Genomic DNA, 16,148 nt, shown 5'->3' on the forward strand with positions numbered 1-16,148 from the left:
GGACCCATTTGAAACCAGTTTACAAACCCTTCTGCTCATTCATTTAAACGACTGGTCATTTTAGAGCTTGATCGCTGCTGCACAAGTAGAATAATCCTACCATTTAAATGCAGACACTAAAGCACTGAGTCTATTATGGACTTTTTCCCTGTTTTTTTTTTCCTTTTTCCCCCAGAGTTATATTAGTAAAGGGAAAGCAAGGCTTCCCCTTCACTAATGTAACTCTGATACACAAATAGTTCATTTGAGAGAATTAACAATCATTTTACACATTCAAAAACTTCAGACGGTAAAGTAAAGTAAAAAACAATATATTGAGACATGAAAATGTAGCATTTTTGGCACAAATGTGATGTGTTTCAGTTGGAAGGAAGAAATAAAGTTGGTTGTGGTGATTAAATATCGAAGGTAATAATGAAATCTTAACACAGATATACAATATTATATAAACGTTTACATCTTTGAAAAGGCAAGATAACCATGTTGGGCCATTTGCACAACAATTGAGCACAAAATACAACAAAAACCAAGTGATGGACACAACAGTGGAGATACGTACAGTGTTGAAGGCACTTGGTGAAGTTCGAGTGCAAGTTTAAATATTGAAACAGTTACAAGGTTAACAGTGACATTAGTTTTCCCTTTACTCCAGTGTGTACTTGCAAACATCCTTGAGAGTCCGTAGGTGAATTGTGTCTGTGTGGAGTGTGTGTGTGTGTGTGTGTGTGTGTGTGTGTGTGTGTGTGTGTGTGTGTGTGTGTGTATCAGGCTGTGTGTCTCCGGCGGTGTAGTTTGTAGTGATGCAGCAGCTCCTGGTGGCTCTTCTTCTGCCGTCTCTTCTTCTTCAGAGCAGCCGGCCTCGGGAGGTCTCCTCTGGATGAAACCCTGCTGCTTCCTGTCAACACAACACACACACACACACACACACACATCATGCAAGCGCTACAATACCTAACATTTCCTTGACCAATTAAAACGGTAGACTTCTGGTTAGTGCCACTGACTCGTTTCACAGTGTGGTCCTTCGTAGCCTTGGCACTGGCAGCGGAAGCTCCCTCCTGCCAAGATGCAGACTCCATCGTTCATACAGGGGTTTGGGCTGCACAGGTTCACTGGCTTCTTTACCTCTGATTGAAAGAAAACAATCACAAAACAGCTTGTTACTATTAAAGGAGACATATAATGCCCCTTTTTTCCACAAATTAAAATGGTTCACAGATGTCTTTAAGACATACTTCGGTCAAAATACCCCAAGGATCAAACATCACAGATCTTTTCATCCTCTCAAAACAGCCCTGTTCAGGTGTCTGTCCTCACCCTGCCCTGCCTCCTCTACCAGTACCGGTACTCACAGGTAGGGGTGGCATTATGCAAATTTGAAAACTAATGACATCATTGTATGTCAACTGAGGGAACAGCTTGTAAAACCACAAACACATGGATTGCAACCTAGAGATCCTGCAAATAACATTTTTTTTTTGTCAGTTCTCACATTTTGGGGGCCAGAAGGCAAGACAAACACCCAGAGAGCCTTCAAAAAGTGATATTTCCATAATATGTCCGCTTTAAATCAGCTACACAAATTTCTTCTCAACAGACCCTTTGAATCTCACCTGCACACAGCATCTGCACCAGGACGTCCTCAAAGTACTTGAGATCGTCATAAGACGGCACAGCGATCATTCGCTCCTCTGAGCCGGCGATCTGCAGCAGCCTCTGTCTAAGTACGTCTCCGATACCGATCACAAACACTGAGACTCCATTGTCTCTGATCTTTTGTGCCGGCACCGCAGCGTCGTCCCCGCCCGAGCCGTCCGTCACCACCACCACGGCCTTGTTGACTCCGGGCCGAGCGCCTTTGGCCACGGTCAGGACGTTGGAGTGGATGTGGAGTAAAGCTGCGCCGGTCGAAGCCACTCCGCCGATGTAGTCGGCGTCGCCCACGGCCTTGAGGATGGCCGAGCCCGTCTCGTGGGTGTCCAGGTTGAAGACGGTGGTGGGTCTCCGTCCGAACGTAACGAGGGCCATTTGGGCCACGTCGCGATTGACGTCAAACTGGACGGTGACGCTGCGCACGAAGCTACGCAGGGTGGCAAAGTTATCACGACCGACGCCACCGGAGGCGTCCAGGGCAAACACCAGGTCCACCGCTTGACCCAGACAACCTGGGAAACAAAAAGTTAAAAAAAATAACTAATAACTAAAAATTATTAGTAGAAACTGACACATATACACATATATTTTTTATAGATTAAAATTTGTCTTATACCTCAAGGGCAGATTCTTTTTAAATAAGGAGCTATATTTTGTGCATGTCTTGGATATGAATCTTGGCTGCAATTTGGATATTTTCGAAGATATTTAGTAGGCTATACAGTAAGGATTAAAGGGATAGTTCACCCAAAATTTAAATTTAACTCATTATCTACTCCCCCTCATGTGGACTAAGGGCTGGGAGAAGTTTCAGAGCCCTCCGTGGCTTCTCTGAGTTACAGGGGGTCTCGGCGTAGCAGTGCATAACGGTTGCAAATGGAGGATACCAACTGTCTTCATAACAAAAAGACACACCAAAATACATCCAAATACCTCCATGCTGCTCGTATGTAATGTCCGTCTTGTATTGAAATTTGGACGAACCAGGGGCTGTCTTTTTCCCAGTTCGTCCAAATTTGACGAACCGGGAAGAGAAGCTTCCGCTACAAAACAAGCTTGAAATATAGACTTATTTAATTTTTTTCAGGACAATTTCGCATTTTTGGGGCTTCAATACAAGACGGACATTACATACGAGCAGCATGGAGGTATTTGGATGTTTTTTGGTGTGTCTTCTTGTTACGAAGACAGTTGGTATCCATTTGCAACCGTTATATGGACATGCACTGCTACGCCGAGACCCCCTGTAACTCAGAGAAGCCACGGAGGACTCTGAAACTTCTCCCAGCCCTTAGTCCACATGAGGGTGAGTAGATAATTTCAATTTTGGGTGAACTAACCCTTTAACTGACACCACATATTCCAATATTATAATTTATTCCACCAATATTCTATATAAGCAACGCATGGAGTTGTGTTGTCTCTTGCTGATCAGGTACCTTGTGTGTCCACGCTGCAGATCTTGGCCTTGAGCTCAGGGATCTTGGCAGGGAACCTGTCCGGTGATGTGTAGGTGAGAGTCCTCTGAGGATTTCCTGTGATATTATTCAGCTGTTCCTTCAAATAATCCGGTCCCACTCCTACGAGGAAGATCTCTCTGTCCCGTGCATATCTTGAAGGCTCCACCACGTCGTCCACAGAGGCCGTGGCGGTGATCAGCACCACCACGCGGGGGAGGTCGTCCGGGACGTCGGCGAAGACCGGCGCGCTCACGAAGCCGTGGCGCGTGACGTAACGCAGCGCCTGGCCTGTCTTGGTCTCTCCACCTATTGGTTGAAGAGCGTCCACCGCCCTGAGCAGACCCTTCAGGTCTCCTTTGAACTTTCCTACCTGGGCCTCCACCCGAGCCTCGCCGCCGAACACGGCCAGGCCCACTTTACTGGGGCTGTCGGACCCAATCACGGTTTGCAGGAAGCGCTTTAAGAAGGACTTGAGGCGGAGGAATCCCTCCAGGGTGAGCGTGGCAGAGCCCTCCAGTAGGAAGAGCAGGTCCACAGAGCAGTCCAGAGATAGTGCCGGAGCTGAGGAGGGAGCCGGCTGTTCATTAGTCAGAAATCCTGAAAATCTCAGTGAGAAAACAGAAGCGTGACTCACCACAGTGTGGGTCTCCTCCATAACCAGGTGGACACACACAGCGGTAGCCGTCTGGACCTTCTGATACACAAGTTCCACCGTTCAGACACGGCTGAGAGTCACAGGGATCTACACACACATAGAGACAGGAAGTGAGCTGCACAAAGGAAACAAAACAATCACACCATCTCCAAAAGAGAGAGAATCAAAGGAGGAGTTGTCACCTGGACAGATGGTCCGATGGCAGACTGTCTGGTGTCTCTTGTAAGCCTTGCTGTACCTGCAACACACACATTCACAATGTTTTGTCAGTTTGAAAGGAAGTATTTTCTTAGTTTTTATTGTTTTTCTCTTGAATAAATTGAATTTCTATTTCCAAAATGGTTCTGTTTCATCAGATGTCTTCGGTTTTATCAACTTAGACAACAAGAAGTATCCCACTACATGTAGTTATCTGCCATTTCTGTAAATCATTATTCAAATGAATATTATACAAGAGCAGCGGCACCTGAAAATGATTCATCTTCCCGTCATCTTCCTCTTGTGAGTGTATTCATGGAGACAGGGGACATTTGGAAGATCAAATGAAAAGTTGCTCTGGTTCTCTCAACACTGAGCTTCGGCTGCCTCGGGCCATTTCAACCCGATCAAGCCGTAACGTTGTGTGAAATTAATTCTGTCAAAGGCCATTTTGATTTGCCACGGGGGTGTGGGGGGGTCGGACCTCTCACACTGACATTGTTTTCTCTTCTTTATCATAATCTAAAAGCAAACCAACTGTATTCTACAATTATATAAACTGTCTGTAATTTTGATTCTGATGAGATGTGTCTCTGGGTTCAGTGAACTGGGTAATGGATTTTCTTTTATCTAAATGAATTGCTCCAAAGTGGACACTTGCCTGTAGTATGGACAGAGGGAGGTGTACGGAGAATAACCCTTGGAGCCCTTCCAGCACATGAAGTTCCCCTGCAGCTCTTTCACTGTCTCCAGTGTCTTCCTCTCACAGGGGAACGACTCCACCTGACATCCTGCACAAGAGGACAGGAGTTATTGGTGTTAGAGAGTGGAGCGGACTGAAGTGGAGAAGAGCTGGACTTGAAGTCTTAAAAAGTGTTGCCCCCACCTGCTGGTGTAGAGTTGCAGACGGCGAAAGTGGCCAGCGTTGTGTAGAGGCCGTTGACAGCATCGTAGAAATGCTCTGCAAAGAAGACGTGGCTCTCCATTGGCTCACTGGCCAGAGCGTGTAGCTCCTCCCACCTGTAAAACACGGAAACTGAAGGTTTAGACTTAAGATTTATTGTAGTTTCTTCTCTCTATCTGCATCACATCAGTTCCCTTTCCTTTTAAATTGTATTAGAATTCGCAATTGCTAAAACACTAAACCCTATTGTCTGAATCAAATTCTCAGTTGTCTGAACCCACTGATTGAATCAGTCACTCTTTTGGCAAAACCATCAGCACTTTTCACCTGTTTAGACACAACTTGCCAACACATTTTCATTGTGATGCACCTGTGTTGCATCATGCTGAGCACAGGTGGCAAAAGTCAAACACAACTAAAGCACAGGTTTAACCGGTTGAACACAACAACTCAAAATTGATCACACTTGTGTCTAATGATGTGAGGGCACATATACTATAAGCTAGTTCAGGATGAAGTCCTGTGGCCTGAGCCAGTACAGAGAAATGATGCTGTGGCTGAGTAATGCACTTCTCATTTGTATATTTTTGTACTTTATTTTTTTACGTAGGCTTACTGCATACAAGTGCTAAATGCACAAGATTTCTGTTTGTTTTTGTACTGTACAAGTGCTATGTGTAAAATGCACAGGATTTCAGTTTTTTGCATTTTTTGTATTTTTTTTTTTTTACAGTAGTACTATGTACAAGTGCTAAATGCACAGTTTTTTGTTTTGCAACATGCATTTATGGAGGGAGAGGAGGAGGAGAGGAAGAGGACAAGATGAGAGACGACAGGGTGAAGGAAGAGAGGATGAGGGAGGGAAGGAGGGATGAACTGGGAAGAAAAAATAAGAAGGAAGGAAAAGGGGATGAAATGGACATGGGGAGGGAGGGAGGAGGGTGAAAGAAAGGGAAAGAGAGAAGTGCTACAGTAAATGCACAGGTTTTTTGTTTTGCAACATGCTTTTAGCTACAGTGAACGATAAACATTTATTTCTACAGCTTCATGTGCTGAGCATTGTGTTTTCTATTTTTCTAGGTAGTGTTTAGTGACTGCTCAGTAGTGTTTTTAATTTTGATTGACTCGGAGCACGATTTGACAACATAGTTCAGTTTTGAGAACAGATTAAACTGTTTTGAGGTGAAAGTTTGATTTTGCATGAAGAGTCTGAGGTTTTGTGAATATAGCTTGAAAATTGGGGTTTGTGCTCAGTTTAGAGAAAATGAGAGCAGTTTTCGAGAAATGTGTCTTAGCAATCGAGAAAAACTGTAATAGTATTATCCTTGGAAATGATGATTAAATCCCGGCTATGGGACATACAGTACCTGGGATAGCGCAGGCCAACGGCAAACAGCACCACGCCGGCCTGTTTGAGCTGTGCAGCCGCCTGCAGCGCGTTGCCCTGTGACCTCCCGTCTGATAGGAGGACGGCGATCTGGGCCACGGCCGAGGAGTTGCGTCCGCCTGGGAAACCCTTCCTCAGGATGTACTTGAGAGCCAGGCCCGTCTGGGTGCTGCCGCCCCTGGGAATCCACAGTTTGGCAGAGAGTTCTTTTTTTCATGTTATTGTTAAAACAATACTGACAGAGAATATGCACTATACTACGGAAGCCAGACCGAGTCAAGAATCTACTGCCAAAATAAACCGCAGATCTGTTTTATTTGGATTCCTCTTTTAGCTCTTAGACTGAGAATGTATGAGGAGATCGTGTGAGTGTTGTTGAAGTTTCATCACCTCGGGGCTCAAGAAACCAGTTTTAAACCTATTACAGCTTTTTCAAAAACACATAAAGTGTCATTCAGAGCTGGAGCCTCTTTCAGTCTTCCTGCTAGACGGTGAGAAACCCATTCAGACCCTTCACATCAACACAAGAATGAACTGCAATGTGCAGATAGTGATGAGTCCCAGTGCCATCTTATTATATTTCTTTTTTTGTATCTTGTAGCCATGGAAACAGCACCATAGACTTTGACAATGTCTTGTAGCTATAAAAGTCAGTCAGACTCCAGGTCTAAATCTAAACTCATCCAGTTTAGTCCTTAACTATCTTAGACCAGACTGTGGTACAATGAATTCTGGGTTAAATAACTTTTTTCAAAACAAATGAAGACTGGAGCGACACTACAGAACCCGTCTAAAACATCTTTGTCTGTCTGGAGGCTGAAGATACAAGACAACAGAGCAAAAACTACAAAGGCTTCCAGGCTTGCTTTAATAATCTTAGCTCTTTTATAAATTTTACATACAGTAACCCACAATGAGCACACATCTCATTTTTTGCTCAATAAGCAAACTTGAACATCAGTGTTGGATAAAGTCTTGGATTAAGTGACAGAAATTATTATTTGATCTTTTACAGCTGTTATTTACAGTTTTTTTTAATCCAATTTCAGACTTGCTCAAACAACAGTGAGTTTGTGCATCTTGCATTTTTCCATTAAAAACCTAAATCCATGAAAAACCCTGATCTGTTTCAACAGAGTGGATTTAGTCAACGACCTGCTGTTTTTATGTCACAGTGTAAGACATGTCTTCTTTACTGCTGTTACATACACTGGATGTATTTCTTCAACCTATATTTTCTGTATTTTTATTCATATTTGGACCATGTATTAGGAATATGTATTACAAAGTCTTACAAACGGAGCATTATCATGAATAAATATTGCTGAATTTTTTTCGAAATCCCTGGGGACCAGTCTTGATTTGAGGAAATGTGACAGGAAACAATTTGAAGCAGAGGGCAACACACACACACACACGCACACACACACGCACACGCACGCACACGCACACGCACGCACACGCACACGCACACGCACACGCACACGCACACGCACACGCACACGCACACGCACACGCACACGCACACACACACACACACACACACACACACACACACACACACACACACACACACACACACACACACACACACACACACCACACACACACACACACACACACACACACACACACACACACACACACACACACACACACACACACACACACACCACACACACACACACACCACACACACACCACACACACACACCACACCACACACACACACACACACACACACACACACACACACACACACACACACACACACACACACACACACACACAATCCAGTGACCACCTGTGGCATGCCTTTAATCTGAATTTAATTTGTTTTTCTTTCCAGGGAGCAGTTGGTGTTTCTTAACCTCTGGACGTGTGTGTGTGTGGTCAGAGACAAAAACAACACAAATTCAACAGAAAATCAGACTGTAGGTAACAACACCTCCTGCATCCCAAAACATGATGTCACTGCAGGTGAGCTGAGAAGAGAAGAGAGACAAACCTGTAAGAGATCTTCTTCATGTGCTTCTTCAGCTCTTGTTTGGTGGTGTATGAGTTGAGGGAAATCTCGAGCCGAGGAGTTGAGCCGAACTGGATCAAACCGACACGCACCTGGACAAAGGAGAGATTACACTGGTATCGATCGACTTCAGAGAAAGACACAGAAACAGATAAAACAAAGAGAGAACAAACCTTGTCTGGTCCGATGTCTAGTGCTTGACAGAGTTTGATTGCGTAGTGTTTGGACCTCTCGAAGCTGCCCTTCCCTACGCTGTAGGAGCCGTCCAGGAGGAAGAGGATGTCCATCGGTGCCGAGCACTGCATCACTTCCCACGGAAACAGACCAAGACAAAGTTAAAGCCACTGGACGTCTGGATAGAGAAGCAGGCCCAAACTCATTCAGTGTCTAAACCAATGCATTCCTGCCACAGAGCTCCTATTCTATCAATGTAAATGGGCATTATGGGATTACCCTGGTTTGGTATCAACCTGGCTGCTGCAGATGAAAATAATACCTTGCCATAATAGGAGGAAAACAGCTTAGCATGCCAGAGCTCAATTTTCTTTACCCAGGAGCTCACTCACAAAACCATTAACATGCAAAAAAAACCTCTTCCTCCCTCTCCTCAGCGTGTTTGTACTTGCTGGCGGCGTAAATAATGTGTGGTGTTGCTGTCATGTTAGAATGTGCAGCTGATCATGAAGAAGGGCCATTAGACACGGAGAGAGTGTGCCGTCTGTCTGTCTGTCAGTCAGTCAGCAGCTCTGTTTGTAAGTCACCACCATGCAGGAACATCAGACTAATAAGATCATTCACACCCTCAATGGAGTCATTTATCCATCTACCATAACTGTGTTGTATTATATTTTTGCCTTTGAGCCTTTATACACATGGTTACAACACCATCAGTAACCTGACACTTCTCCTTCTTAACACACTCATCATGTCAGTTCTTATCTGTGGAGCTTTTCTGTGTTTTGGATTTCACTGATAGTAATCCAAGTGTGTGTTTATTAAGAAAAGATCTGGTTTGGTCAGATACTCACTTTCTCCTGCTGAGTTGATTTTCATAATGTTCTCATGGCTGGTGTGGATCTCCTGCACTGCTGCGCCAAGCTGGACTGGAAAGGACAAACAGCACGTCCACACACACATTTAGATTCATAGAATTTGTGCCAACTTTTCCCATCAATAAACTTCATTATAAAAAGATAATTTGCATGAAAATTGAATTTTCTTTTTGCAAATTTTTGCTAAACAAAATCCAAATTTTTCCGATTTTTCTCTCATGTTTGATTTTTTTTTAGTTTCTTGAAAAAGGACAAATCTGTTAACCTGTTAAACTTATGCATGCAGTGGTGAGGGGTCAAACACAAACCACTTGTATCTTCAGTATCTCACAGTATCTACTGTATACAACTACAGTTGGCTAAAGATAGAAAGTAAAATATGATTAAGATCCATTTAGTCACACGTCCATTACACTCTGATCTGTGGACCTAAACACTTCCACGCTCATGCATACACAAGACCATCAACTGTATCCACTCAGTGCCATTCAAAAACCATCATTAGAGGCTTCAGAAAATATAATACAAATATAAAACAATAAGTGGGATGTTGTCCCTCAAGCCACTGCAGTTCACTGACTCCCTCTTGACCCCTTCTATGATGGATAATTGAGTATTTAAAGCTAATGTGAATGGACAAGTGAAGAAAACCATTCTTTGGCTCTGTTCACTGAAAGCACGTTGCTCTATTCAGGCACACGTACGGCCCAGAGAGGAGCGGGAGGGGACATGTGATTTCCTGTTCAGCATGTGAACATGCCTCGTTGTCCCTGGTAACCCCAATGGGTCACAGAGGTATTTGTCCGGCCACACTTGAGAGTGATTTAACGAACATGCATCTAACAGACTCTGAACTCTTTGAGTGGCACAGTCCTTCACTTTGGTCCCGAGACTGGAGAGAAAATTTGTAGGTACGCTCCCGTCAAGCTTTGTTGAAAGGCTTCAGGCTGTCTGCCTCGTGTTGATTTAAAACCTGCTAATTAGCTGAAATAGAGGAATTAGAACCTGTGTTTACTGTTAAAAGAGCAAAACAACAAAGATGGACAGAGACATCAAAGACAGGTAACATGCACAAAAGTTCAACAGCAGGAGGAGCACATCTGTATCAGAGAGGAAACTTAGAAAATATGTGTCACATAGATATTACGGTATTATGAAAAACAACTGCAGCTTAAGAGATACTGCTTTGAATTGAGTTTGTTCAAAGACTAGTGGTTTGTGTCATGATTTTAAAAGGAAACTGGGGGGTGGGGTGATATTTTGCCATTACGTGTATAACTAGAGGACAGTGGAGAACCTGTCATGAGGATTTTCTATTGTAAATATTATGTTATACATTGGCTTCAATCACACATGGTGAAAAATAACACCTGAAAGAGTGTTATAACATTTTTCATCTGCAAAAAAAAATGTGTGAAAATGTGTATAAGTGGCAAATTAGTGATTGAAGTGATCAATTGGTCAACCAATAGATTAATCAATTAATCTTTTCAGCACTGATCTGTTCATACCTCAACCTTCCATGATGCTCTGAATTTACCCACTCATTTGAGTGTAATATATATATAAGGGTATGTATATGTACCTATATAGATAACAGTATGGTATATAACTGTTCCCTTTCATGATACAGCTCCCAGAAACACCACAACCCACCAGCTCTTGTGTTTTACTGCATGAATGCTTTTGTGCAGGAAATACTCATTTAAATTCATCCTGCTTGTGTCATTTTTGAAGACACACAAACTTGCCAGCCCATAAATCACAGGTACACACACCAGACAGAGACAGAGCTCAAAAAGCCCCTTGGAAGAGCCGCACATGTGGAGTTTACTGATAATTACTGGTGGTAATATCAGTGTTTCCAACTTCACATCCCTGTTAAAATGTCCAGGACTTCTTTCTCTTTATAGAAAGTCTTCCATTATCAGCTCATAGAAAGAAAGGAGGGTATCATAAAAGTGTAAAAAACCAACAGAATAATAATCGTCAAGGGGAAAGCACCACCTGCAGCTCGGTGGCCGACGCGCTCCGACCCCTTCACGGTCTGACCCTTTCATCTGCAGCCCAAAGCCGTCCTGACAGTGAAAGTTTAGGGCCTTGGCAAGCTGCTGTCTCATGGTCAGTGGGGCCCCACGGCACCGAACAAAAAGTCTGTCTGTTCAGCCAAGTGCCTCCAGCTAAAATGACTGTATAGCTTTAACGTCTCTGAATGAAAACGTAGCAGGAGCAAGATGATGAGCAGGAATCCTCAGGCTGAGGAGTTGATGTCTAATTGACATTAATCCCACCACAGTCTGGGAGATATACATAAAATCCTCTCGGACCAGTTTCTGCCTATCTGTGAAATTGAATTTGACAGGCTGGATTACATGGATATCTAACTGTTGCAGCACTGCAACATGTTATCTGTGTTGTCAGCACAGGAGGGAAAAGGTGGGGGCGTCTTGACACGGTGAAACAGTCTGGTTTGCTCAAGTTCAAAGTCTTAAAATGGCCAGTAATAAATACTTCAGATGGTGCTAAAGCTGCCATTTTTTAAAACAACTCGGAGATTATATTGCCCCACGACTACCGCCTCTACCCTCAGGCAAATACCGTTGGCGCTGGGGTCCGGGGGAGAACAACTGACGATGCACTATAAAAGTGATGCAAAATTTGACTTGCCTGGAAACGAACAGCATTTTGAGCACAGGAGGCAGGAAATCACTTTGAAGAGAAGATAATGGGAATTCTCCAGCGCTGTCGACTTGACGGGTCTGAGTCATAAAATATCTTGTAAAGAATCTCAGGCTGAGCTGCAGTCAAGTATCTAATATTTCCCACCATGCAGTGCACAAACTGACTGTAGAGGTGATTTTTTATGACAGTGAATTCATTATTTCCCTGCTACCTATCACTATAAAACCTAATATTAATGTTTATGAATGTGTATTTGTGTATGTGTGAAATGTTTTTATTCTGTTTTAATTGCTTCATCTGATCAGGCCTGCACAGCACTTTGGTCTTCTGTTCTGTCTTCTATTTACAACACATGATGCCTATGATGGTTCAGCCATGGCTAAGGGTGACTTGGATAAAAGGCCAAAACACCTAATGAAGCTGGGGTACACAACTGATGTTGTGCTGGTCAAATCACCATCCAGGGGCAAGGTGTTCTGTGCTTAATCACCAGCAGACCTTTAGGTCAGACCGGCTAGCAGTTTTCCTGTGTTTTCAGTCTTTATGCTAAGATAAGATAAGATAACTGGCTGCAAACCACAGCGCAAACTACAAACTCTTAAAAAACTGAATGGGAATCTTTTTAATAATATATTCAAATGCAGATGGACAAAAGGTTTAACTACATGAACAGGGATTAAACTGGTTGTGTGCAGTTACTTTTTTTGTAATTTGCTGCACTTTCTTTATGATTCAAAACCGTCAAACATTAGAAATCAATAAATAGTCCATTCCAAAACAGTACTTGAAAGTGTCCTTAATCTAAAAGGCTCCAAATACCAGAAAAGCACAGAAGACACTCCCCCACTGAAACTGAATGCAAAAAGACAGTAATAAACTCAATCAACTGACCTTGAAGCAGCAGCAGTGGTAAGAGGAGGGAGAGATGGATATCAGGGTGCATGTTGGGACACCTGCAATAATAAACAAAGGAACAAGCTTAGAGAGAATACAGAACAAAGCACAACAAACAGCAGAGGAGAGATTGTAGGAGATTTAAGTGTTATGGGGAAAAAAGTGAGATAGAAGTGTGTACAGTTTTTAAAGTGAAGTTGTATATGTACATCTTTTCTTTATTTAAATCTGAATATATAAACTTTTTTTTCTTTTCTTATGAACCGCTGGTTTATTTGTTCAGTAAGACACAATTCCAAGGGTCGCTGTCCAGAAGTGTATTTAGTGCTGCCTTACCAGCAGACAGACGGGGGAAGACAGACTGTAGCCACCAGGTAAGTCAAGGAGCAACATCCTAACCTGTCGACCCTCACCATGTTCTCTACGCTGAGTGCAGGTCGACCTTTCCACAAGAACAAACCACAGCCTCTGGGAGTTTGGCGTGTACTTGAACACATCCCACTAGACAAGAGGTGCACGACACTTTGCTGACTTGACACCAGCTTGTGGACCAGTCTGCAGGTTTACAATGAGCTCTAACTGGATTTCTCAAAACCACACAAATATGCGGGAGATCTGTGTAATCATTGGTGTGTTGAGCTGGGGAGTGGGTTGCCAGGTTGAGGCTTAGTGTTGCAAAGGTATGTGGCTGAATTATGAAGATGCCACCCGTAAGACAGAACCCGTTTTTAAGGTGTTTCTTGACTATTTTGTTAAACTCAGAGGTGTTGTTCTTTACTAACTTGGCTGAGAGATTTTATCACATTTGATTATACAGGTTTACCTAATAAACTGTTGTGTACTATAATTTCATGTAATGCCTTTAAATCAACGATCAAGAATCGCACCTGCTTTATTTGGTATGTTCATTGTTGGGTGCACATAAGAGGTTGAGGGGCTGTAGATAAGGTTTGATTAACTCTGGCTGCTGATAAGCTTGGCTATAATATCCTGCCTGTGTCTGAAGTGTGTGTGTGTGTGCACTGGGGTGGGCAAAAAGGACGGATGTGCCAAAGAAACCCTCCCTATAGGTAAGGCTGTGTGTATTTGGGAGACAGAGATAGAATTGTGTGCAGCTTTAAGAGGAGTCTGTGTGTCTGTGATACAGATCTGCAGAGCTAACATGCAGCGACTGTCTGAAAAGGCTCCGGGGCCGATACTCATCACCGGGGCCATTGATGCTCTGTTTGCACACTCGCTGGTACGCCTCGAGGACAAGAGATTTCATTACTGCCAAGGTGGAGCGGGTTGCGGGGGGCAAAGCTTTGGAAGTGAGCACTGCACACTCACATACATGCATGCTTGGAGGAGAAGGCAGTCATGCATGCACATATATAAATATATATATACACACACACACACACCTGTCTCAAAGTTGGCTGCCTCTTCACAGGCATTCTTCTGGATCCCCCTTCCCCTCATCTTTTTGTCTTCCCACTTTCCTGCTGTCAGTGAACAACTCTCGTCTCTGTCTGTACTTAGAGTTTCAATGTGGCTATGCTGAAAGACCACTACAGACAAACAATCTGTACATAGTGTTTACAATAAAGGACTTCATGTTCTTGTCTGGATCCAAAACACGTCTGTGAAAATCATATTATAAATGATTATAGTGAGTGATACAGTAGTGGTGTTTTATTTATTTTGGTAATATTAATTCTGACTTTAAGCCAAACTGAACCATACATACGTAAGTCTGGTTTGGACACTTAAGTCAAGAAAGCATCAACCAGTGCATGTGCTGTCTGTTCTGAATTGGTTGGCTGGTTGGAAAGTGTCTTCACCCTGCAGTCTGTAATTAGAAAAGAGTGCTAGCTTTTGGACCAACTTCATACAAAACCCCAAAGATCTCCAACCTAACCTGTACTTGGAGGTGTGCGACTTTGAGGAAACAGCCTAACAACTGAAATTATTTCACAATGACTCACCTCAAATGGCTACTTTTAAAAAAACAACAGAAGAACAAATGTGGAAACTTCTTTCCTCCACAAGTAGACAAGTATCTGATGAAAAGCCACAACTAAGTATAATTCACAATGCAATGGTATGCACTTAAGTGTGGGAACCCTAGAGGATGTAAAGCCCTGCTCTCCAGTGGATTATTACACATCACAGACCATAGGGAAGATTCATTAAAAACCAAATCTGACCTCACCATAACATCAAGTGGAGGCTCATCCTCAGCTCATCAATAATCCCTTATAAATCTTCCATGATGAAATTGTCAGAAAAGATCTATCTTATTTTAATTCTCTTCACAGCTTAACTTCTAGTTAACATCTGGCCACTCTTGAATGTGTCAAGGGAGGACTCAGATAGGGTCAGGGGTGATGACCCTGACATGCAACAGGAGCCAGGGTTTACTCAACAAGCCAAACAAATTGATGGAGTCACTCTACTTAAGTACTGAGAGGGTAGATGGAATTCAAGAAATGCATTTAATTACTTTCAAGTCCACTGCAGTTGTTGTTTTCAAATGAATTTACATAACTGATAATTTTACTCATGTTGAATTCACCTAATGGTAGCCTATCTTCAAACATCTGGCGTTTTTGTAACGTTTATTCCAATACAGGTATTTATGTGTGGGTCGCTACGTGCCTGCTTTGCAAATTCCCCCAAACTCTTGTAGTTTCACCCGAATGAGTTCACAGTGAAAACTAAAACACCGACCACCAGAAAGACGAGCAACAAAAAAAACCACCTCCGTGATAACGGACAGACAAAAATGATACGTCTTACTCTTACCATGCGCCGTTTATTGTCCTTCAATCTGCTGAGCGTCTGTCACTGACCAGTCCTCCCCGCTTCTCCACCGGTCTGATCTACTAGCGGCTGTCAGCTCCGGACAGGAGACACCGACCCCACCTCCTCGCCATGCCCCCCTCTGCTGCTCCTGCACCGGTAGCGTCTCATTATCGAGCGTAGAGGAAGCACGGAGACAGGGAGGGGCTGAGACGCACTATAAATGTCTCCCCTTACCTTTGTATCCACATGAGCTGTTGCTCTTCTCCATGGAGGACAAAAATACCATTAACTAACTGTAGTGCTTATTGGGTACCACATGAAATCAACTCCACTCATTTGTTGTTTTCATCACAGGACTTTTATATGAAGACTGAAACATGTCAAACATAAATCAATCAGGCTGAACATCCCACCTGAGCAGGTGATTAGGACTAAACAACAGAACACAAC

General features: G+C 43.2%; 1 protein-coding gene across 1 annotated transcript; it reads right to left on the reverse strand.

Moving 5' to 3' along the window:
- Positions 1-443: 443 nt before the first annotated feature.
- On the reverse strand, positions 444-15,980 carry vwa2 (von Willebrand factor A domain containing 2). Its single transcript, XM_085762365.1, has 14 exons — positions 15,699-15,980; positions 12,909-12,970; positions 9,312-9,386; positions 8,457-8,590; positions 8,266-8,375; positions 6,238-6,435; positions 4,853-4,986; positions 4,622-4,757; positions 3,951-4,000; positions 3,748-3,855; positions 3,093-3,674; positions 1,614-2,165; positions 1,005-1,127; positions 444-895 (listed from the first exon to the last, which is right to left on the reverse strand). Exons 2-14 carry the CDS (start codon positions 12,958-12,960, stop codon positions 765-767), a joined length of 2,385 nt encoding a protein of 794 aa, XP_085618491.1. The 5' UTR covers positions 12,961-12,970; positions 15,699-15,980; the 3' UTR covers positions 444-764.
- Between the last annotated feature and the right edge of the window lie 168 nt (positions 15,981-16,148).

The sequence above is a fragment of the Trachurus japonicus genome, chromosome 19 (assembly GCF_045865225.1).
Source record: "Trachurus japonicus isolate A0001 chromosome 19, Traja_1.0".
NCBI lineage: Eukaryota > Metazoa > Chordata > Actinopteri > Carangiformes > Carangidae > Trachurus > Trachurus japonicus.